At 39.0% G+C, this 25,221-nt stretch overlaps 1 protein-coding gene across 4 annotated transcripts in view; it reads right to left on the bottom strand.

Annotated features, from left to right (window-relative positions):
• Window positions 1–17,013: 17,013 nt before the first annotated feature.
• LOC137256345 (calcitonin receptor-like) overlaps window positions 17,014–25,221 on the bottom strand; it is a 172,151-nt gene continuing 163,943 nt past the window's right edge. For 2 of the 4 annotated variants that reach the window (XM_067794125.1, XM_067794124.1), the window contains 4 exons: window positions 22,253–22,388; window positions 21,797–21,838; window positions 21,459–21,491; window positions 17,014–19,742 (listed from right to left, as the gene is read on the bottom strand). In XM_067794125.1, the coding sequence (XP_067650226.1) occupies window positions 19,692–19,742; window positions 21,459–21,491; window positions 21,797–21,838; window positions 22,253–22,388 (262 nt within the window). In that variant the 3' untranslated portion in view covers window positions 17,014–19,691. Of the gene's footprint in view, window positions 19,743–21,302; window positions 21,492–21,796; window positions 21,839–22,252; window positions 22,389–25,221 lie in introns of all 4 variants that reach the window. The other 2 variants (XM_067794122.1, XM_067794123.1) reach the window with 2 other exon arrangements.

The raw sequence follows: 25,221 nt of genomic DNA, 5'->3' as shown, positions 1-25,221 counted from the left end.
TTTCTTCCTATGTAATGCCAACCAATTTGCCTTTGCCCAATTCAACCATGTTTCTCGCAGGCGAATAGAGGGACGTAAATCTGTTGCAGGAGAGGTAAATCAGAAGGTAGTTCCAGGCAAAAGTGATATTCTTGTTCTTGTTATTCCCAAATGTTACTGTATTACAGTACAGTACGTTAAGGGAAACATTGCTACAGTCAAAATGTAAATGGGGTTTGCCCAGTTGAAGGCAAAGTCATATTTCATTTAGGTTCAGTGGAGGGTCAGTATTAATATTTTGAGGTTTGTACGATAGCCAGTAACTTCAACAAAACATTCATAAAGCAAGATGTTGTTTACATTCGCCCCTGCTTTGTTTCAAATGTGCAACCACAAGTGACATCTTGTGCATACATTCCATTGCCTGATTGCTTAATGCTTTATGTATCGAAAGTATCATATACAGTAATGTGTCTGAGATGATTCTTAGTGTGAAACAACACAACTAATTAAAAGTTTTGAATCTTTTCAATTGCAACAACTATGGATGATAAGCCTGATTCCACATTGGCACCGGAGTGCCAGTTAGAATGTCAGAAATTCGCATTGAAGGTCGCACGTTTCATTACAAGGGTGAACGCAAAGGGACAGCGGAACCACATAGAACTAACACACTTCTTTAAATGTGAAAAACAGGTAAAAGCGTCGGTACAAAATGAAGCCAGGCTCACTGACTAGAACCCTACTCACCATATCGTAGATCATCTGTGCAATGATAGGATTACACATCCACACAGATGTGGCCTTGTGTAGTTTCCTGTTTCACAACACTTCGTTTTCGTGTTTTGAATTGCTTGGTGTTAGATTCTGATAGTCAACAAATGACTTGTAAACTGACAAATGTTGCAATCAATCATTACAAAAATGAAAAAAGAAACCCAAATCGATGAACTTGCCCTGTGACCTACATTGTAAATAAATCCTACTCACCAGCACAACATGCACAGAACGACCACTCACTCACTCTGACATCTTATCATACAAGTGGACGTAATTAACATTTCGCGTGTGATACTACTTTACTGAGGCGAGGCCAATACAGGCTTATCACCTTCTCCAGTATCACGGTATTGCACAATGCAACAAATGCCAGGATATTGCTATGTAACTACTTGTCTTCTCGACACCTATATTAAGGCTGGAGATATACACTACTGAAGTAGTGTTAGCAGTTAGCAGTTAGTAGAGATTAATTAATCATGAAGAATTTGTCAATGAGAAACACCACAAGGATAGTGATAGTGATTCTAACCTGTTCATCCCATTCAGTTTTACACAAAAATGAGGAAAGATGTTGCTGAGTATTTACCATGTTTGAAGAAAATGTTCAAATATGACGCTACTTCTTCTTAGAGTGTGAACGCTTCCTTCATAAAGTATTAGTTTAGTTTTAATAGTGTTTGAAGTGAGCTGTCGATGGCGTCCAGATAATGGCAAAATAATGCTGTACTAACACCACAATAAAACACATCTGTGTGCTATGTCTTTTTAACGAGAATGCCTGGAGGTGTTACCAGATCCACAAGTTGTTACACATCTTGTTTGCTTTTAGCTGAGTATGATATTGAGGTAGTTAAAACACCCATGGGCACTTTTCAGTGATGACGTTCATTATCAAGCAGAGAAACTTTATAGTTTCATTTATGTCAAACAGAAAATGTTATTTAACTTGCTCGAGTACACAACGCGTTATGAAACTTCTGTATTGCTCATAGTTAACGGTACGTAGAAACGTGGCATCCCAGTGGAATAAAGTTATCATCCATAAAAAAAATAATTCCTTGCATGTTGTTCATCATCCATCAAAACTTTAATCAAACAGATCTATATTGTTCTCTTAATTAGGTGGATGGAAAAAGGAAAAACAACAACAAAGCAACATTATCGCTTAACTGCTCCACAGCATTGATTAATGTTAGACATGGCACCAATAATTTAGTTCTGAAGTCTTCCGTACGCGTGCCAAAAATATTTCCTGGTCACTCTTAACCGATCTTAACAAAAAGAAAAAAAAGTTGAAGGCCACAATGATCTTACATAGTCATCAGACGGCAAGACTAATCACTGCCACGTTAAAACCAGGGGATTACTAGAGGGGCAAACATACCGTTTGTCTTTGAAGAACTTGTGCAGGTACCTAAAATGGTTTTCAAAACGTGGCGTCAGTACAGACATTCTCTGGCGTGGACTGAAGTACAGGTCGTCCGACCAGACCACCAACGTTATTGGCAGGAATCCATATCTCAGAATTGTTGACTTGGTTGCGACTTCTGCAGGCATTTTTTTTGCTCAGTAATATTTCCAACCAGCATTACAACAACAACAAAAAAATGAAACCATTTTGACGTTCAACTTTATCTGAAAGTATTTATTATTTTCAATGTTTTTCAATGTTTCATAAAAAGTACCCCTGTTTTAAGTGAATTTATTAGATAGTTGCAATAATTATCTGAACATTTTATAATAAAACATAATGAAGTGGAATGATCCTGTCGAATGCTACAACAAATGAATACAAACAAAATACAGACTAAGCAATGATATTTTTTCCATTACCGCATTTTAAAGAATAAATACAGAAACAAATGAAGAATTATTTCCTTAAGGTTTGCAGTTGACTCATATCTAGATACATTGTCGAGGCTCTGTGTACCACGTACATCTAAGACCAATATTGGTATACATTACACGGCGCGGATACGATGTAAGGAGCTTGCAATGGAACGACCACCGAGATCAGAAGTCGGTAACATTTACGTTGCCATATCATCGCTGTTGTTTGCGAAATCGAAATTCATCAAAATGCTACTGACAAAGACCATTCCAGTATTACACGTATAGTGAGATAATGACTTAGGTTTAGTAATATACCATTTAGTAGCTGACATTCGTAAACAGAAGTGACACATCCACATCCATGAGCCAAATCTCTGCTGTAAGAAGTGCCGACTGTACAGTTCGCCAGCGAGTATTGCGTTCTTTGCATGCGTCGGTGGGTTAACCAACCTTATGGTTAAAGCCCTCGTTCGTCACGCCGAAGACCCTGGTTAGATTCCCCACTGTGTGAAGCTTATTTTTGTGGTCAAAATATGGCATTAGGTCTTGAACCAGGCTATTGATATTCTAGAAAATCAAACCTATTTCGACAACCATTAAGCTTTGTCGACTAAACAAAATGAAATTCTAATGTTTCATGGGTTGCCCAGATTCCACAGCCGCACTCTCAGGGACTTTTCCCTTTCAAGTGTGTTTCCCATCAAAGCTAGAAACAAACGGTTACTACATGATTATACACGGTGTGTGGTTGTTTGTTATCTTTTGATAAACTCACAACGGGTATAACATTTCTAATTCAGTAAGAATTTTGCAGACATCTGTTTGATCACTATCGACATGAATTGTGTTTGCTTTGAAATGAAATGTGATTACTGAACTGGGAAGGGGTTAGATTTGGTTTTTACCAACTTATGCTTGTCGGAACAGGAATCTAATGGGATAGGTTGGTCAAGGTTCGCTAACGTAGTTGATACAAAACATCGTATTTCAGTTGCGTAGATTGTTATTCATGACACCAATCACTAGATCATCTGGTCCAGCACTGCAGGTGGAATATGTTGTGTGAGGCTTTGGAAGACGAAAAAAAAAACCAAAAAAGAAAACAAAACAAAAGAAAAGAAAACAAAACCAACAAAAACAAAAACAAACAAAAAAAAAACAAAAAAAAAACAAAAAAAACAAAACAAAACAACAACAAAAAAACAAAACAAAACAAAACAGAAAATAATCCCCAAAACCGACTACAAATGTCCTTCGCACATATACATGAAACTGTAATTAAACAGTAAGCTATATATAGTTATAATTGATTACGTGGACAAACGTAGGAGTCTTATGCACACATGCCCTGGTGCCTTTCTTGAGTGTGTCAGGAACTTTAAAAGCTGGTCACGTTCGCAGTGTTAATACAATTCACTCTAATCACTCAAACCTGCACACAATGCATGACAAATGTTGAATCTGTTACATGCGTCACATCTTTAGACAGTAAACAAAATAACAATACAAGAGAGAAATTTCTCAAACCCACAGGTTGAGGTACGAGGAGAGACTGGTGTCTTTATTGAGTATATTAGGACTTTTAAAAGCTGGTCACATTCGAAGTGTTAATACAATTCAGCCAGGTCACTCAAATTAGCACAAAATGCAAAACAAATAATGTTGAATCTGTTACATGCTTGACATCTTTAGACCGTCGACCTCTGATAATCACAATTACAATAAAAACCTTCAAAGAGAGGAAATTCTCCAAACTCACAAAATGAATTGAAAAAAGTGACCACGCTAATTTCACTCTGAAAGTATTTGACAAGGAAAGTTCACTAAGTCATACAGTGTTACCTTTAGACTTTCTAGCCTTCGTATAACCCACTCATTTGTTTCGTTATGGAACGGAATGATACCAGTCGCTGTCTTCTGTGTCGTCCTCTGCGTGGAGCCGTTAAATGCTCCATTAATATTCCCTACTGTCAATATTGTTTACACAGCTTGAGATTTTCCTAACCGAACTGTAGTCTCTCTTATGTCTGTTGGCCCCGCTTCACAACTAGTGTTTCAAGGTCTCCACATTCACAAGTATTTCTTATTATTGAGTCTTGGTTGAAATCAGTAATCCAATGAAATGTCTTTAAACCTGTGGGTGAATGTCATAATGCCATCCTACCATTCGAAGGTGCTAAATAAACAGAGGACATGGACAATGGGTAACTGCGTGTGAAGATGTGGGATTTCTTATTGGGAAATTAGTTGTGAATAAACAGAATATTTTACATGAAATGTGCAAGGCTTTTACCGTTGACAGGTTGAGGAGTTAACGTTTTAACCCGTCAATAATGCTTCTTGCTTTGACGTAAATATAACCTCACACTGACGCTGCCCGAAAGGCTGGGAGACATTATGTTAGCTGGGCAAAATGCAAAGCAATTATTTTAGAGACATTTGGCTTTTGCAAGCAGTTGTCGTGGGTCTTTATACAGCTTTGGATCAAGTGATGTCTACTCTGAATGATTTGTTTCCTTCGGTATTTATGTGTTTGCCGCTTTCAGCTATGCTCTAGCTATAACACTCACACTATAATTGTCTCAGTATGAATAGATTGTCTCACAGAAACATGGCAGTGACGGCAGATTAAAACAACGGATAAAAAAGTTAACAACTTGAGTCTGTCGGGCGGATGCTGTTAAACGGTCTCTTCAATCAAGTCAAGGAATGGTATTTGGCGAGAAGCTGTTGATAAGACAAGCTAGGAAGAATGGGGATTCTGCTTTAAGAAAAACATGATGGCCAACCATGCTCACTATAAACGTTAGGAAGAATGGGGATTCTGCGATAAGAAAAACATGTTGGCCAACCATTCTCACTATAAACGTTAGGAAGAATTGGGATTCTGCATTAAGAGAGACATGATGGCCAACCATGCTCACTATAAACGTTAGGAAGAATGGGGATTCTGCGATAAGAAAAACATGTTGGCCAACCATTCTCACTATAAACGTTAGGAAGAATTGGGATTCTGCATTAAGAGAGACATGATGGCCAACCATGCTCACTATAAACGTTAGGAAGAATGGGGATTCTGCGATAAGAAAAACATGTTGGCCAACCATTCTCACTATAAACGTTAGGAAGAATTGGGATTCTGCATTAAGAGAGACATGATGGCCACCCACGCTCACTATAAACGTTTTGACTTGAGTGAATGAGTTGGGTGTTACCCACGGGTTGGCGTTCAGACAATTCTTGACCAATCATATATGTGTCAAAATGTTGGGCAGTGGGAGGTAGTGTCAATGCTAAGTATACTGATTTAAGAGAACTCGTGCTTGTTATTAGAAAATATTTTCTAATTTTAATTATGAAGTGTTTGTCTTTGAAAACGCCATTAGGATAGTGATAGTCTTATAAGAATGTACGTTTTTCAATTTTAGCACGAAGTATGCTAATTCTTAATTCCCACAAATATTTGAGAAAGGGTGTAGCGGAGTATTTACCAGTGCATTCATACATTTGAATAACGATTGTTTGAAACGACGTGATGAAAATACTCTATATAGCCCATCCAAATAAGACTGTACTTTGACAAAACATCGAGGTAGTCTCATACAGAATGTAAGTTAAATGTTAGGTTTCACCAGCCACTGAAGGCTATGTGTATTACAAAGAAACTTCATCCTCTACCATTTGAAATAGCTGTAAAGTAGCGCAGCAATCTATGAAAACTGGAAAAAATGAAATCATTCCTATTTATGCTTTTGACAAGATATTTAAGAAGATACACCTCTTTAAAATGTTTTCTGAACAAACTGGGCGAATTAATTTGCATAATATATCATCTTATCAAGCGTCATATGATGGAGTGTTTGAGATCTTTTTGTCAATTTCCGGAGCCTTCATAAACATATGTAAAGACAAACCAAAATTGAAAACTGAGTACATCAACATATTTTCTTGAGCAAATATTTGAGCATCTGATACTTTTGAAATACTTCGTAGACAGAGCGATTTCGACTGAAGCTCAAGCGTTGAGGGATGAAGACACCTGCCAGAATATCGCTCGAAACTGAAGCAATCCATTTTATCATGGAGTTTCAAAGATATTGTCAACTATCCCTCGATAAAAAAGTGGGCGTCCCCTCAGCAGATTCAGACGGTGTATAATCTGCAAACGTTTCAGGCGTTCTACATTTACAGGTATACAGAACATGACACTAGGCGCCACCTGTCTGACGTTAAAAGTATTAGCTTCCTAACAATGGCTTACGAATATAGATCATGACATATAACAAAATATACATGACACTTAGCTTCGTGAGATATAACAAAACACATGAGACTTAGCTTCGCGTCACGTTACATGATAGTCGTAGATTAAATGTTGAAACCCTAGGTAGGTGGTTTAACCGCCTTTCGGAGCACGTGTCTGCAACTACAGTAAGATATTACATATTCAGTTGATGAATGCTTAAGTATGTAACTTTTTGCCATACATTTGACAATATTCAAGAATATGGAAGGGTCAGAGAATGTGGCCGATTGGATACCACATGCAGTCTGAAGTATCCTCAAGACCCAAACCTATATGCATTTGGATGGACAAAATAAAGTATACTACACAAGAAAAAAGAAAAACAAAGAAAGGCATAGCTGTAAGTTGTTATCAATTTATACACTTGAGGTTCAGTAATACAGGACAGTCATGAAGAAAACCCGAATACACATTAACAGTCCAATACTGCAAGAAACTGTACGTCACAAATGACAAGTGTTCCAATGTCAAGGTCGCAGAGCAGTCATTATCTTGTGTGGTCACCATTAACATCAATGGTTGCTTGGCATCGGCATCCCATAGACTGGACCAGATTCCGGGTGAACAGCTTGGGAATGAGTAGGTGCTCTTCCCTTAGGGCCACAAACAGAGCAGATAACGTGTGCGGCTGAGGATCACGCTGTCGCACACAATTCAACGATCCAATTCGTCCCACAAATGTTAAGTAGGGTTAAGATCCGGCGATCGTGAGGCCCAAGAACCTTTCTGGGCAAGGAAATCCCTGGTTATTCTTGCAGTATGCAACCGAGCGTTATCATACTGAAAAATGACGTTTGGCGGTTCATGAAAGGAAGGACATGAGGCCTGATGATTTCATCACGGTAACGTCGAGCTGTCAAATTGCCCTGGACCTGAATGAGATTTGTCCTGCCACTGTATGAGATTGGAGCCCAAACCATGACACTTCCACCACCAAATCTGTTCACTTCCTTTACACAATTTGCAGCGTAGCGTTCGTTACGACGTCGATATACACGCTCTCTTCCGTCGGGACGTTACAGCATGTAACGCGACTCATCACTGAAGATTACAGTTCTCCACCTTTGCAATGGCCATGGGATATGTTGGCAACATCACTGTCCTTGCAATGGTCTTCTGGAACGAATACCAGCCTCACGTAAGCGGTTCCTCACAGTCTGATCAGAAATTATTCTGTGTTCTGGTACTACCGATGTTGTGGAGGCTGCTATGGTGAACCCGTTCCGCAAATGTCGAATCTGAATAAACCTGTCCTGAGCGGGCGTGGTCACACGAGGTCGGCCTGACATGGGGTCGACCTGATCACATGATGACCTCTGCTGGTAGCGATGCCAAAGTCTTGCTATGGTACTCTGTGACACATTCACTTGCCTTGCAATCGCAGACTGAAGCTCCCCAGCTCAAAATGACCAATCACGTTGTTGCGCTGAGCCTGAGTAAGTTAAGGCATGACTTTAACACCAAATGTAAGATTGTCAACTGTCGCAAGAGCATTGAAAATCCACGACTTTTATTTTCTTTTTAGCATGGAATGTATGTGCATGAAGGAAAGGCATGAATTTATTGAGGAAAAGAGATTTTGGTGCGTTTTGGCAAGTTGTCCTCAATGACAATGCATTCAAACTCGGAAATGTTTGCAGACAGCGTTCACCATAGAAACACTGATTACATGGACACCAATGATTCAAAGTTACATGGAAAAAAACAACCTATGCGTTTCTTTTTTGAGTAGTTTATTTGGGTTACCATACATCATGATCACATGTACCACTGTTGGATTATAACATGAAGATTGGGTGTAGTATGATATTGTCATTGATAATTTATTTGCCCTCCCCAATCGTCCAATTCATTTCTAGATGATCTGAAGAAGGTGTTCATTTATTTTATTTAAGATGGCAAGAAGGATAAAATAATTAATGAAATCTTAGAGAGAGAAGGGAGGAAGGATTGATATTTAAAACATTACCAATGCTTTAAAGCTTGACACTTGAATATATTAGGAACAACACTCATATATGCCTAAGTGAAACATCTGCCAACCATGTTTCTATTGTGAGTGCTGTTACGGTTAAGAATTTACCGTGACAACAGTTTAGGAAATCCCCTTGTAAACCAGCAAAACAGAACAATGACATGCTGTTTACGTTCAAATTTTGTTATTATGCAACGAGAGCAAGGTATACAAAGTCACAAGTCAATATAACAATGCAGGTTTCATGTACAATTCAGGAGAGACAAAATCTAAGTCAATGGGTCACAAAATACAATATAGCAAACTCACCAAAGTCTTGGTGTGAGAGAGAACAGCTATGGCAGAATGTCAACACAGCGATCGGTGCGACAGCAGATAATGCAGATTCAGGCGTTGAACGGGATTTCGAGTGTTGGCATAACTCCAGCAAATATGAATGAATGTCAGTGTGAGTGTCGCCCTCAACCAGCAGCCAGCCTTTACATATATTTACTAGGTCATTTCCCGAAAGTTCGGGCACAAACGAACATCGTCAACACTGTAGAATGCCCTAGAATAAGTCTCCCGGAAGTAAACATCGAAAACTAGGAGCAGATAAATTCCGGAAAACCAGAATGCTAAACGTGTTGACCAGCTATTAAAACGAAATGTGACCCATCATATTAAATATTCAAAACACTAAATGTTGTGACCCAGTAATAATTATTAGTGAATTAATAACAAAAATATACAGAAAATACACACTTGTAACAGTACAAACTTTTCTGAACACATTCATATAAAACATCCTGCCATTCCTGTACAGATGACTTCATTGATTTTGGTCAGTTCTTAAATATAATAGAATGATTTTAAACACACAAAGGCATGGAGAGACATCAACAATCAAAGGCGTAAAAGCAAACTAGAAAATGTTACGATAAACTCACTGTTGTCTAGCTTACTAGTTGACACAAAAGGTTCTAAATTTTACAAAGAAACCTTCCCAGCATGTTTTAAATGGCAGAGGGCATTAACGTTTGATATTGGAACATGGACTTTACTGTAGAGAATGTACAACAGACACAAAGCTTGAGGATTTCCAGTGTAGATTGATTCACAGAATTGTTCACACAAAGCATGAGTTGCTTTCAGTTACGCCTGTGGCTAGTAATGGTAGTTTCTGCAATGTAGGATATGTTCCATGTATATGTTGATTGTCGTTGTGTCGATAATTTCTGGACAAAGCATGAAGCAATATGTTAAACCAGTATGTACACAAAGGCCTCAATGACAATGCAAACCATATTATCTGACTTCCAAGCACATAAATTATCATGACTTCTCTGAGTAGCAGTACAAAATAGAGCAAGCGTGTGGATTTCAACAGTTTACTTCTTTTATTCGTGAATGCTATGTTTCGATACAGATTCTTGTACTGTTGTCATACTTGATGACGATACAAGAATTTGTATCGAAACGTCTCATTCACGTATAAAAGAAGTTGTTATCCGAAAGTTTGTCCTTAATTATCGTGAATCAAATCATTTTCATTACCTCTGGAAAAATTGAAATCTCTAAAGACATTTTCAACACAGAAATATTTTCCCCCAAATCACAGACGTTTAACTGCTTCTAGAGAAAATGGATGCCTCCAGCGCACATGCTTGACACAACCATAGTAATAATGCTATCTGAATGTGTACAATTGTTACCAATATATCAACATGTACTATATTTGATTTGTTTACATGTATTTACCAATGGATGAAAGAAAAGATTATTTGGGATGTTTTACAGATCTTATTGATAACTTGACTGATAGCAAACACGATGCTTTACTTGTCCCGTTTTGTTTTTGTTTTGTTTTGTTTTCTTTTTAATTCTGTACATCATCAAAGAGACAGAACAAATTCCATTATCCGAAGTTATTTCCGCCAATTGCGACTGTACCACCCACAGAGGTTCCTCTCATATCGTGATGATAGAGTGAGTGGGTATGGTATCACAGCAGTGCCACGATGTGTGACATCGCAAAAAATGGACTTCACGCATTGTATCCATGTAGGAAATCGAACCCGTGTCCTTGGCTACTTTAACCTCTCGGCAACCTCACCGCCCCTCGATTAGAAAGCACCGACACTGGTGAATTGTGTTGGGGTCTCTCAGGGACAAGGAGCAAAGGCACGGCTCTTCAGGGATTTACAGACCGTAAACATTTCAACAAAGACATCTGCCTCCAGTAACAGGATGGGGAAATCATTGACAGCAACATTTGCATCATTTTCAAATTTAGTAATACATATCTGGTTATATTACGAAGGCAACCTGGAGGTATTTCTCGGACGTAAATGCGAGCATGAGAAAATGGGTTGTGTGATATGACAAAGATCGGCAGGTGCAGTTCTCTCTTTCCCGTAGCATTGAAAATCCGGATTTTTAACTGCAGGCACCATAGTAATAGCAATAGCAGAAATAGTAAATTTGAAATTTTAATCTCAGAACAATATCTACCACAGAAGTCCTTCACTGGATGTCCTTCTCTCTGGTGCTAGCTAATACTCTCCAGGTTTCTTGTAATGATTTAAAAGAAAACCATGTAATGTCTAATTATTATTATTTTTATATTTTCAGATTTCCGTTCGTGCATCTTTAAAGGTGTAGGAGGTGCCAGGTTTCGATTTGTTTTAATGATTCTACACAATTGTTTTTCACAACAGATATATTTCACGAGATTTCACGCATATATCACGAGATTTCACGCATATATCACGAGATTCGTGTAACAAGGGAATATCAGCTGTTCGTGAGGGTATGTTGGACGGTAAAGAGTGACATTTGAAACCCTCGCGGAATGCAAATAATGAAACAAACATATCTTATACATTCTTCGAAATGACATTTCATGATAATAGTTCTCCTATCCCAATCCACTCACTTCACCTGTATTGCTGTGACAGGATCTTTGTAACTCATTTTTACATGTCATAATTTCTAATGAGTGCAAGCATACATACTCCCGAATATTTTGTGTCTGCTCTATATTTCACCAGTCGCTGATAAATGAATTTGGATATTACGACTTACATATCTCGACATTAAACTTGTAAGGCTGCTCCTTCATACAAACACTGCATGTCAAAGCATGAAGATTGTTATCCACGGTGTGAATGCATATGTCGTTATTGTCGAATTGTCTTCATGTTTCTTTTCCAAATCCTACTATGTTTCTATCACTACTCAGTGGTAACACATGGTGGTCCGGATTAGACTTGATCTTCAGTAACAAATGCTTGTCTTAAGAGGTGACTAACGGGATCTTGTGGTCAGGTCCACTGACTTTGTTGACACGTGTTATCGGTTCCCAAATGCGTTCACCGATGCTCGTGCTGTGGATCAGTGGATTGTCTAGTTCAAACTCGATTATTTACAGACCATAATAGCTGGAATACTGCAGAATACGTTGCAAACCTAAACGCCCTGCTCACACTTGTTCGTAAGACAAAACATCCCAACATTCTAAACCACTTATGACATACACATGCAAACATGCAAAGGTAACTTGAAACAGTTGAAACAGCGTCGCTAGATAGCTACAAAATTTCTAGAGTAATATGAAAATGTGCACACTTCCTGTGACATTTTGTGAGTGCCTTTTGGTCGCCATTAATTGCTTAATTCCATAACACAATAATCAACTTAACACGATATGAGAAGTACGAGAAGCACGAGTAAATGACAGAATACAGAAGGACATTCTGAAGGACAGACGCATAACTAGCAAGTCATTTCACGAACACCCGCTGTCATTCCTAAATATGTGGAGCAAACGGTTCCTGATGTACGTCTTAGACAGTTACCACGTTTGTGAAGCTCTAGCCTTGCTCCAAAACTGTACCAAACAAGCGCGTAGCAAAACATTTGTTTTTAGATAGTATCGAGGGCTTGCCCAGCTTAATTTTTTTATGAGGCTTAAAGTTTTATCGTTTGACGTTCGATGATTTCAATAACTTCAAAATGTTGTTATCGTATCAATCTTTTGAAATCAAAAGTGTTCTGATAACGTTTTTGAGGGTAGTCTTTCTGGCAAGAATTCGAAAAAAAATTTGTTTTGCCAAAGTGATGTGAAAACTCGGGTTTTGTTTATAACGGTAGCTACCGCCTGCTAAAGGTTAAGCCGACAGATGTATCCCTTAAGAGGCAAGTCTAGATAAGCGGATAATACATCTAAGGACGCCAAGAGAGATATTAATATATTTTAGAAATTACCATTTAAACTATTAATTGTTACCTTAGAGACTTAGAAACTAGTGAAGCTCTAGGGCAGCCCGGGTGTGATGTTGAAACATCTAGTAAAACAATCATTACGAATCTTAGATATGGAGCAATAGATCGAGTTACAAGAAAGGGACGAATATATTAAGTACACATCTGGGACTCGCAAGACCTCTAAAATACATTTTAAGGACGTCTGACAGGTCGCCTTTAACACCAGATCAAGCAGCAACAACATTGAATGAATAGAAAACCTAACAGAATGTCAAAAATAGATTACATGATCTGCTCCTCTTGATATCTTTTATACTCCACAAAATCCACATGCAAAAGACAAATCTATTGAACACGCTGGTTTCAGACCCTCTGAAAATGTGCAGCATTGACACGCGTGTTTCCTCGGTTAAACGGGGACAGATGCGAGTGTTATCATATAAAATATTTATTCACTCAAGTACAAGGCCAGTGTATTATCGGTTATGGAATGTTCTTCGTGTTATGTCCATAACAGAATAGTGCATCATTGGAATCCTATTGACAGGCCCATTAGATAGCCCAGAGGTTGTACAGCACACGATAGTGATAATATAACAGCCGGTCAAAGGACGCCGCACACCAATGTTTCATGATAGGTGAATGTGAAACAATACAGAAATGAAGTGATTATTCGACTGTGAGGTGTTTAGTCATGTGTCGAATATCCATTATGTGTTTTCGATGTACGTTTCGTAAGTAACATTTTGAAAGCATATAAATGAATATAAACAAACGTATTAAAATAATAACGGTTGAAGGTCACTTTGATCACATATTCTATTCCCATGTATCTGCTTTGATATTTAGATGGGTCAAGTGGTTATAACTACGATTAACGAAACTCTGTGACTTTCAAAACTTTTCCAAATATGTTATGGTAGACATAAAGAAGTTTGTGAAAAGCGAACGCTCTAATCTCTTCGTCCCAGTGCCTCATTCGGAAAGAGAGGGTGACATAGGAATCATGGCAACTGACTAGACGTACCCTCGAGTCTCCACCAGCACATCGTGGAACCGGAATAGTACTGTAATGTAATTTACCTCCTCCTTTGTAGTTGTTCTTGTGAGTACGAATATCACTAACACGATGATAAATTTCCAAATATCTGCCCTCGTAAGTACATTACGGAAGGATGAAAACATACATATATCTTTTGATGTCTAACTGATGAAGCAGCGTGTTGATAGACAGGAAAAACTGTTATTCAATTATGCTGTGTCTACACCGCCATTACGACGGCGGTTTGTTGAGTTTTGTTCATGAATCTGACACCTAATTGTTTGAAGTTGGATATGAATATGTTCCATGGATCATGGAAAAGAGGACACGATATCTGCAAAACAACTTTCTAAATTCTTAATCGCCCATTACATTGCTTAATCATGAAGCTCCAACTTTTTGCACGTGTCCTCGCCATTGCGTCGCCACTCTGGTCATTGCATGCTCAGCTTGAGCATGAGGGCTGCGTGAGTTCAGTGAGGGGCCAGGGCTCCAGAGTCTGACCTGCAACACGAAAGATGATCGACCATTCCCCGCCACGCGGTGTTTACTGCCTAAATACAATCATACTTCGTATTTGTTAAATCATCACACAATCACACGTCTTATGTATTAAATCATTACACAATCACACCTAGTTGTTAAATCACTACACAGTCACCCTTCTTAGGTGTTACATCATTACGCTGCTGTACTTTGTCTGTGTTAAATTTGGATACTTCCATTCCACCTATAATTTAATTCACACGACAGTGAAATACGTACACTGTTTGTGTAAAATAATCATACCATCGTACTTCCTATGTGTTAAATCACCATACTGTTATACCTCCTGCGTGAAAAATCATCTTAATGTCATACCTCCTGTATGTTAAATCATCATAATATCATACCTCCTATGTGTTAAATCATCATAATGTCATACCACCTACGTGTTAAATCATCACTATGTCATACCTCCTATGTGTTAAATCATCATTCTTCCTATGTCTAACCAGTAAACGGGACTAATGTATATCAGCTGAGATATACTCCATTTCATGACAAGTATGCTGAGCATATGACTGCTTTATGTCACACTCTGTGACTGCCAGCACATGTAACTCGATGAAAGCGGACAGGATTGTGGTGGAGCCCTATGTGAGAATACCATGTCGTGTGTGAGTTCAGTATCACTGAATGGGATGTGTATGTGATATGAATTGATTTTAATAATTACTCATGTGACATATGTTTTATTCAACATTTCAAGTGCCACCCGTGGTATTCAGACCGTTTTCGCCTTCATTACCCATGCCAGCTTCCGGTGGAACGGAGTGGCGGAACAAGACTAAGCAGAAATTAAAACGAAATACCATATTGCCTAATTTTATCATGAGTCTGTTGGAATTTATATGTCTTATTTGCCGCCTCTGTTGTTAGAAATTTCGTAACATTTATTCTACATAAAACTACGTGTGGTGTAATGGGCAAAAGAAGCAGGGGAGGTAACTGTATGTATTCCATATGGAATAATACCCTCCTTTTTCTTCACTCCGTTGAACCGGAAGCTGGAAGGGGGAATGGAGGCGAAGAACGGTCTGATATACCATGACTAGCGCTTAAAATGTTGAACAAAAAATACTTCACTTGATTGTTCAACATGGGGTTGAAGATGTGAGAGCAAAACCCAATGAAGAATTGGTGTATCCCTTTGATGGTGGCGATATTTTGTTTTGACATGAAAAATATTTTTCGAACCGATGCGAAGAAAGTACGTTGCCTACCTTTGCTCGCTTCGCTCGCATATAAGAAGACTGGTCATTTCCTCTATGCTGCGCAACCTGTGTGTAACAATAGGGTTGCGTTTGTGACGTCATCACGCTTTGACGTCATAGTTAGAAACAATAGCGGTGAAAATGTATGCATTATGGTTTCAGTGCGCAAATACATACTGAGTTACATTAAGAAAGATAAAAAATACTTTAAAATTAAGCTTAGGTTTAAACAGCCTTATGCACATTTGGTCTTTTCCCATCCCTTATTGTTTATCATTGTCAAAGAAATAAGAAAATTAATTTCCGCATTCATCAATGTGTTTGCTTACATCTGCAGATAGCACACTATGATCTCAAATTTGCTGTGTTCAGTTGCATTCCAGTTTATCCAATATAATATTCGCCACATCCCGCACATGTTAAAACATATACCACAGTTTTGTTGCGGCAATTCATGTTGACTTTGATAGTAAATAGTTTGTCTTCACAGAGGGTATATTTACAGCCTTCAGTTAGAAATGAATTAGTCCCACATCGAAGTGTGTGGCATTTTACACCGACACTTTTTTGTACCTTGTGAATATTTAGATGGACACAGGATTCGTTTTAGATTTTTAGGCTGCCTGTTGCTATATGTAAATTTAGTCTTGAATAAACCTTTTTTCATAGTATCAATTTTATTTAAAAATGGAAGATTTCCTTTCCTAATTGGCATAATTGTACAGTTATTAGGACAGTAAGTATTTGTTTCTTTTGTTTTCAAAGTGCCTCTCTTGGAGTTTTTCTGCTTTATGAACAGCATTTTCAACAACCCCACGTGAATATCCTTGTCGTTGAAGATATGTGGTCAATTTTCTAATCTTACATTGCTTGTGTCCACATTCGAAGCAACAGTACACACTCTCCTTGTCACTGTGACGTCACAAGTGTAACATCATGCTCATGATGACGACATATCTATTGCGCCACTTAGATTTCACTGAAGAACTGTTGAACGTGAGTCGGAGGAGAAGGCACATAGTTCTCAACGGCTCCCTCAAGTGTGCCGCGGCTGTTCTGTTACCGGAACATACAAACGACGACTGTTACGAAAAATATGTCAATATTTATTAACACGAAGTATTACAGACGATGACACATCTATAGTTGTTACAGTGAGGGGATGCTGGTCTGGTTTTGAATTTACTGGTACGTATCAACAATTGTTCAGCACCACGTGGGGCAGCGTTTATTTGGTCACAAATAAACATCACCACGGGTTTTACTTCTGCATTAAGCTGACACAACTGGAACAATGTCCAAAACGCCATGGAACCAAACCCACTCACTCTCATGTGGAGACAGTTTAATACCAACAGTTTATGAAAGTCTGATTTAAACAGAAACTAAGTGCTTTTTCTGTAGACCAGCAGATATCCTAAGACAATATCTCCTGTACGCTATTCCTGAAATCACGAGTCTATGAGAATATCCACATCTTGATACAAACACATGACAAGGACTTACACAGGAGATTCGATTTACAAGTGGTGACAAAAGCAAAATGTTGTCAAAATCACAATCAGTACATTTAAGATTGACAAGTGAGGATTGTATGATAATGATAATGATAATAAATGCCAGCGACAGTTTCTCATCTTCTGTTTGTTGCGTCTATTATCCTGGTTATGCACCGGACGGTGAGTCAATTGTTTGAGGCACCGTAATTCTCATCTTAATTACATAGTTCAGATTCTGGGGAATTTTCATGATACTACATGATCCTACATGTCATAATGAATTCCTTTGGTTGTTTACAAGTCAAACCACACTCCGGAGTGTAACTACCATTACTGTTTCATTATACCGGGCACCAAGATGAAAGAAGCAAATGTTGCAAATGTCACTTGGCTAGGGAGGCATTTGCACTGCAATGTGGGCTAGGACTGGATCCCTAGTCATGTGACTGTCATCCGCCCAACTGTCGGCAAAATTTACCTTCCTTTGATGCCGGGATTAGCTCTGTGAGAATCAATATTTATTTCCTGATAACTATGTAGGGTCTATTTTAATTTAGATTCCGGCTTCACTCCCTTCCATATAATAAACGTCGATAAAAAAATGAAACTCCGTTAAGTCGACTGCATACCTAACTAACTTATGCTCTATGAGTATGCCTCATCGCTCTCTTGAAACCTACCCACAGTTCCGCTTTAACCTTGAGGCCCTTATTGGATAACGACCAACGTGAATACTTCGACACAGCAACTGGTTACAAGTTGAGGAATACGCAGGGACGAAACAATCACTTCACGACAACCGTTAGTTTGAGATTTGTAAGTCTGACACAGCTGTGCTTGACTACACAAGAGTGAAGAACGATTCAGTATGCACGTAGGTGAGTGAAAGGGGGCTGAAGCACATGGCATGAGGAAACAAGAACAGCACAAGGCATCGGAAGAGGGCAATGTTATGTGGAGAGTCGTATTATACTGAACAGCAAAAGAAACACAACTCTGGATTTTTGTCCAGTTTTCCAAAGGACGTAACATGAAAACTTTATGAGATTTATACTTTTTCGAAACTTGCGTTTCTTTCCACATGTAATGACTGAAGTTCTGTGGTACTGCACTGCATTTTAGCTATTTTCGTCTGTTTCGTCCAACTGAATCTGGAGATGTCCGCTTGTGTTAGTTAATATCCAGTTGTTGACCATCAACACAGCGGTGTATGTGGCACCGTTTAATTATTCCAAGTCAGACCGTGTCGATAAAGTTAAATATTACGTTGTCCTAAGTGAGATATGTTCCCTCTGCTGGCAGGGCGACATTTAATGTAATCAATAACAAGTGGTGATTTCATCAAGCCTGCAAGAAATCGCAGTCTGCGCGAGGGTACATACAGATACACATGTAACACAGCTACCCTTAAAGTACAACTTATTGGCGTGAGGATGGTGGATCACCCTACACATTCAACTGTGACAATGTAATATGACGACTATGTCGACAGTGCTTGTGATAATCGTCACAACACAACATAAACGTCAAAAATAGAAAAGCACCATATTATGATTTTGCGCGATCAAATGTGAACACGTCACTGAGCAGTTAGAACAAATATTTCCATGCCTAAATGTGAACACGTCACTGAGCAGTTAGAGCAAATATTTCCATGCCTAAATGTGACATATGACCTCCGGCATGATCAGTGTAATGCGCGCATGCTGAAACTATATACAGGTTCCTCGGAACTGGTTTGGATGCGCAGTGGTGACATAACACTGCTTTTATTACATGTGTATACTGGTTTCAGTCTACATATGGGTAGCGCAATGGTTCATATTGGTTCAACGATAACTTTACGCTGGCATTGGGTATGAAATGAATGCTCCATTTCACTTACTTTTGTCCGATCTCTATCTACATAATTATGTTTCTTAGATTTCTGATAGTTCCGAGAAGGGTTTTCCCAATTATATCCAATAACTGCCGCAATAACAAACAGCGAAGGCGTTCACGAATTAACACCTACAAAGGCTAGAAGTTCATGATTCAACAATCTGATTCTTTGTCTTGATTTGCAGTAAATGGTCACATGAGGTTATGTTTCTGTACATATGAGTAAGACATTAATTCATGGTCTGGAGTTTTCACAATGGATATCCTTGAAATGATTCTTTTTCTGCAATACTCTTTGGTTTTTCCGGAAGGGACTCACAAGGCATGAACTGTTACCCATGTATTCCAACCCTTGTCTCAACACTGTATGAACTGGACGCTGTCTGTGTTAGTTGTTATCCGAACTGGGATTCATCATGCATTGCATCTCCGCGACCTCCTGAAACAAACAACACAACAATGATATAGTAGAGGACGGTTTCCATGCAACAACGCTTGAAAAACAATAAGCATTTGAGCAATAAATTCATAATTGCTATCATTTTATGCCCCGAATGATCCACAGACATGCATCGTCGACTGTAAAATTCAGAAATATTATATACCTACCAAGTTGTGCTGAGTACGAATAGTGTTATCACATGCATTATTTCACATGTTAATACCGACATTTTCTATGAATATTTTACGTCTACTGTAAACATTAATAACTGTGTTGTGCCTGAAGAGATTTCTGTTTTTATTACTAACGGATTCGGTTTAACATTACCATGGCGGTTGACACAAGACACATACTTAATAAGTCTTAGGTAACATGAATCCAGCAATACAGTGAGAACAACAAGATTACCGAACCGCAGACATTTGTATTTGAACAGACCAAAACAATTGAGATCAACCACTGACTATTGAAGGCAGTAAGGACAGCTACATCATTCAGTGTAGAATATTATGTGGTGATGATCAGGAATGCTAAAAGCTGCTAGAGGCTGCGAGAGGTACTAGTTGAGGATTGTGCACAAACACTACTTGTGGTTAAAGCGGAACGATAGTGAATGAGCTGCATGCTGTCAGCTCTTCAGGCGGAGCAATAGATTGAACCATAGCCATACAGTCGAGATGTGTGTAGAGTCATGATTGCAATATAAGCCAATCAATTCAACTTTAGGTATAAACAATTAGAGAAACACGTAAGGTGTCGGTGGCTGAGTGGGTTAGATGGCTGATCACTTTGATCACTTTGTACATGATTTATTCAAGACAAGATAATTGTTCCACGTGTGTCGGTAACGTTTTCCTACGTCTTGTTCCACTGTTACACAAACAGCAGTAGTCGGTAACAATGATCTTGTAGCGGTAACAACAATCAGTAATAAGAATGTTTCAACGGTAACAACATTCAATTATATAACAACAGTGTTCCTATTCTAGCATTACCAGGTAATAACAGTGTTTCACCAACAGCCACAGACGATAGATAATACTGACGTTCTACCTGTAACAACAGTTGGTGCTAATGATTCTCCACAGAAGCAGTGTTCTAATGACAGCAACGGTGGTTAATTGCATATCAGAACAGAAAACCATAATACATTTGTGATGCTACGGTTTTTAACATAATTATGATTCAGCGAAGTTTCAAAACCTTTCATTTGTAATCGACATTTGAAGGCTATTGTAGAATTTGACGCCTGTGTGACGAAAATGATGTCCAATGTTATTCCCTGTGTTTGAAGTGGTAAATACTGACTTGCCTTTGAATGTGTTTGTGACCAAGTGCCACTACAGGGACAGTGTTCTCTCTCTATTTCAAACATGGTGGCAGCCTGTTTGGAGGTGTTTACAATTATATGTCTTTGATGAAACCCAAACCGTACAATAAGACATGTTTCACTTATTTAGAGCACTGGTTCTGTCTACTTCTCATTATGTATGTATTTGGGTTTTCTATTTTGGGTGGGCATGCTCAAAGGAGGTAATTAACTTTGCACAAATTAACCTGTGACTTAGTGGCATAGTGCCTTGAGGAGGAACGGCCACTACCGTTTTTGATCAGTGGCGGCATGGCGACTGTGCTTTCCTCCCACGGTACCGCTGTGGTGTTAGTGAGACTGCGTCGTCTCTCCGAGTAGCCTGGATCATAGTTATGGCGTACCTGATTCCACTTCCGGCGCAGCACCGTCATCACCTAGAAAGTTCGGAGCATTATTAGCAACACATGCCACAAAATGACAGCCCACTGTTTCACTTCATGCCATATTTCGAGGCCATTGTCTGCTCTTGGTAACAAAAACAGGGTGCAGCAAAGTATATTAAAAATTATTGAAGAAATCTTGAGATTGTCCTGAACATACCATTGAATGTTAAGAGGAATCATAAACAGCAAACGTACTTATTGTAATGCAAGAGTTTGTAAAATGCTTTATTAACCCAGTGAGAGAAGACGAAGCAGAAATACAGGACAAACGAGAAGCTAACGTTTGTATACATTACCTCCCCATTGAAGAAGCAGAATATGAGCGATACAAAGACGCCCTGTGGAGGGAAAATGGCATATTGGTAAATCTCATCCCTGTGCATAATTCAAGTGTGAAACATTCTAACATAAAGATTGCCAACAAATCAAGCCTTAACCTTATACCATTATGAAATGAAGACTCATTAAAACGAAGACAGTATAAACTATACTGTCCGGACATTGTCAAAATAACACAAAGTTATTGGACACTATTATTGGAAGCGTTGTGAACTTCCGTCTCCGGTGATGTATGTTGTTCAGGTGGATGTCAGGTAACACTGGCCTTGTTGAAACCTTGGCAAGTACAATGGAAAGATCCATGTTTATTTAATTATGGGTAATTGTAAGATGAAGTTAAACGTATGTTTTGTTCTTCATTCCATGAGAATTGTGCCTGTGGCATTACCTCGGAGATATGGGTTTGTCTGTACCTGAAATGATATGAGGAAGGCGGAGATCATATTGAAGATGTAGAGGGGCCTTGGACCGCTGCTGGGCCTGAAGGGGATGACAAGATACTGAAGCCCCAGTAGTGGGATGAGGATCAGGATGGCTCTTACAGCACGTCTGTGGACAAACACCAGGAACATTTCTGTGTTATTTGCATCTGTGAATCAATAAATCTGACTTCCAGTTGTGTCTTAAATCCATTCAACTTAAATTTCGGGATCCCGTTCCTCAAAGCGATCGTAACGAGTTCCGATGATCGTAAATCCCATACTTTAACATAGACTTACGACAGTCGTGACTCCCATACTTTAACATAGACTTACGACAGTCGTGACTCCCATACTTTAACATAGACTTACGACAGTCGTGACTCCCATACTACAACATAGACTTACGATAGTCGTGACTCCCATACTTTAACATAGACTTACGACAATTGTAAGTCCCATACTTTAACATAGACTTACGACAGTCGCGACTCCCATACTATAACATAGACTTAAGACAGTCGTAACTCCCATACTTTAACATAGACTTACGACAGTCGTGACTCCCATACTTTAACATAGACTTACGACAATTGTAAGTCCCATACTTTAACATAGACTTACGACAGTCGCGACTCCCATACTATAACATAGACTTAAGACAGTCGTAACTCCCATACTTTAACATAGACTTACGACAGTCGTGACTCCCATACTTTAACATAGACTTACGACAGTCGTAACTCCCATACTTTAACATAGAGTTACGACAGTCGTGACTCCCATACTTTAACATAGACTTACGACAGTCGTAACTCCCATACTTTAACATAGACTTACGACAGTCGTGACTCCCATACTTTTACGTAGACTTACGACAGTTGTGACTCCCATACTTTAACATAGACTTACGACAGTCGTGAGTCCCATACTTTAACATAGACTTAAGACAGTCGTAACTCCCATACCTTAACATAGACTTACGATAGTCGTGACTCCCATACTTTAACATAGACTTACGACAGTTGTAAGTCCCATACTTTAACATACACCTACGACAGTCGTGACTCCCATACTTTTACGTAGACGTACGACAGTCGTGACTCCCATACTTTAACATAGACTTACGACAGTCGTGACTCCCATACTTTAACATAGACTTACGACAATTGTAAGTCCCATACTTTAACATAGACTTACGACAGTCGCGACTCCCATACTATAACATAGACTTAAGACAGTCGTAACTCCAATACTTTAACATAGACTTACGACAGTCGTGACTCCCATACTTTAACATAGACTTACGACAGTCGTGACTCCCATACTTTAACATAGACTTACGATAGTCGTAACTCCCATACTTTAACATAGACTTACGCCAGTTGTAAGTCCCATACTTTAACATACACCTACGACAGTCGTGACTCCCATACTTTAACATAGACTTACGACAGTCGTGACTCCCATACTTTAACATAGACTTACGACAGTCGTGACTCCCATACTTTAACATAGACTTACGACAGTCGTGACTCCCATACTTTAACATAGACTTACGACAGTCGTGACTCCCATACCTTAACATAGACTTACGACAGTCGTGACTCCTATACTATAACATAGACTTAAGACAGTCGTGACTCCCATACTTTAACATAGACTTACGACAATCGTGACTCCCATACTTTAACATAGACTTACGACAGTCGTGACTCCCATACTTTAACATAGACTTACGACAGTCGTGACTCCCATACTTTAACATAGACCTACGACAGTCGTGACTCCCATACTTTAACATAGACTTACGACAGTCGTGACTCCCATACCTTAACATAGACTTACGACAGTCGTGACTCCCATACTTTAACATAGACTTACGACAGTCGTGACTCCCATACTTTAACATAGACTTACGACAGTCGTGACTCCCATACTTTAACATAGACTTACGACAGTCGTGACTCCCATACTTTAACATAGACTTAAGACAGTCGTAACTCCCATACTTTAACATAGACTTACGACAGTCGTGACTCCCATACTTTAACATAGACTTACGACAGTCGTGACTCCCATACTTTAACATAGACTTACGACAGTCGTGACTCCCATACTATAACATAGACTTAAGACAGTCGTAACTCCCATACTTTAACATAGACTTACGACAGTCGTGACTCCCATACTTTAACATAGACTTACGACAGTCGTGACTCCCATACTTTAACATAGACTTACGACAGTCGTGACTCCCATACTTTAACATAGACTTACGACAGTCGTGACTCCCATACTATAACATAGACTTAAGACAGTCGTAACTCCCATACTTTAACATAGACTTACGACAGTCGTGACTCCCATACTTTAACATAGACTTACGACAATTGTAAGTCCCATACTTTAACATAGACTTACGACAGTCGTGACTCCCATACTTTAACATAGACTTACGACAGTCGTGACTCCCATACTTTAACATAGACTTACGACAGTCGTGACTCCCATACTATAGCATAGACTTAAGACAGTCGTAACTCCCATACTTTAACATCGACTTACGACAGTCGTGACTCCCATACTTTAACATAGACTTACGACAGTCGTGACTCCCATACTTTAACACAGACTTACGACAATTGTAAGTCCCATACTTTAACACAGACTTATGACAGTCGTGAGTCCCATACTTTAACACAGACTTACGACAGTCGTGACTCCTATACTTTAACATAGACGTACGACTGTCGTAACGATACAATCGCTTTGAGGAACGCCGTCCAGGATCTGATATCGTAGAATAACTTTGAAGCAGCCAATGCCTGATCTGATTTCCTTGCCTTACAAAGTAACAAAAGTTCGTGACAAAAAGTCTCCTGTGGTTTTGAAACAAGAGGAATCAATGTAATTTCAGTTTCCAAGACCACTCTTTGGTGAACACATCTGGCAACCATTTA

Source organism: Haliotis asinina, chromosome 11 (assembly GCF_037392515.1).
Source record: "Haliotis asinina isolate JCU_RB_2024 chromosome 11, JCU_Hal_asi_v2, whole genome shotgun sequence".
NCBI classification, from domain to species: domain Eukaryota; kingdom Metazoa; phylum Mollusca; class Gastropoda; order Lepetellida; family Haliotidae; genus Haliotis; species Haliotis asinina.
Note: the sequence above shows the minus strand (reverse complement) of the source record. Positions and strands in the feature narration are given on the sequence as shown.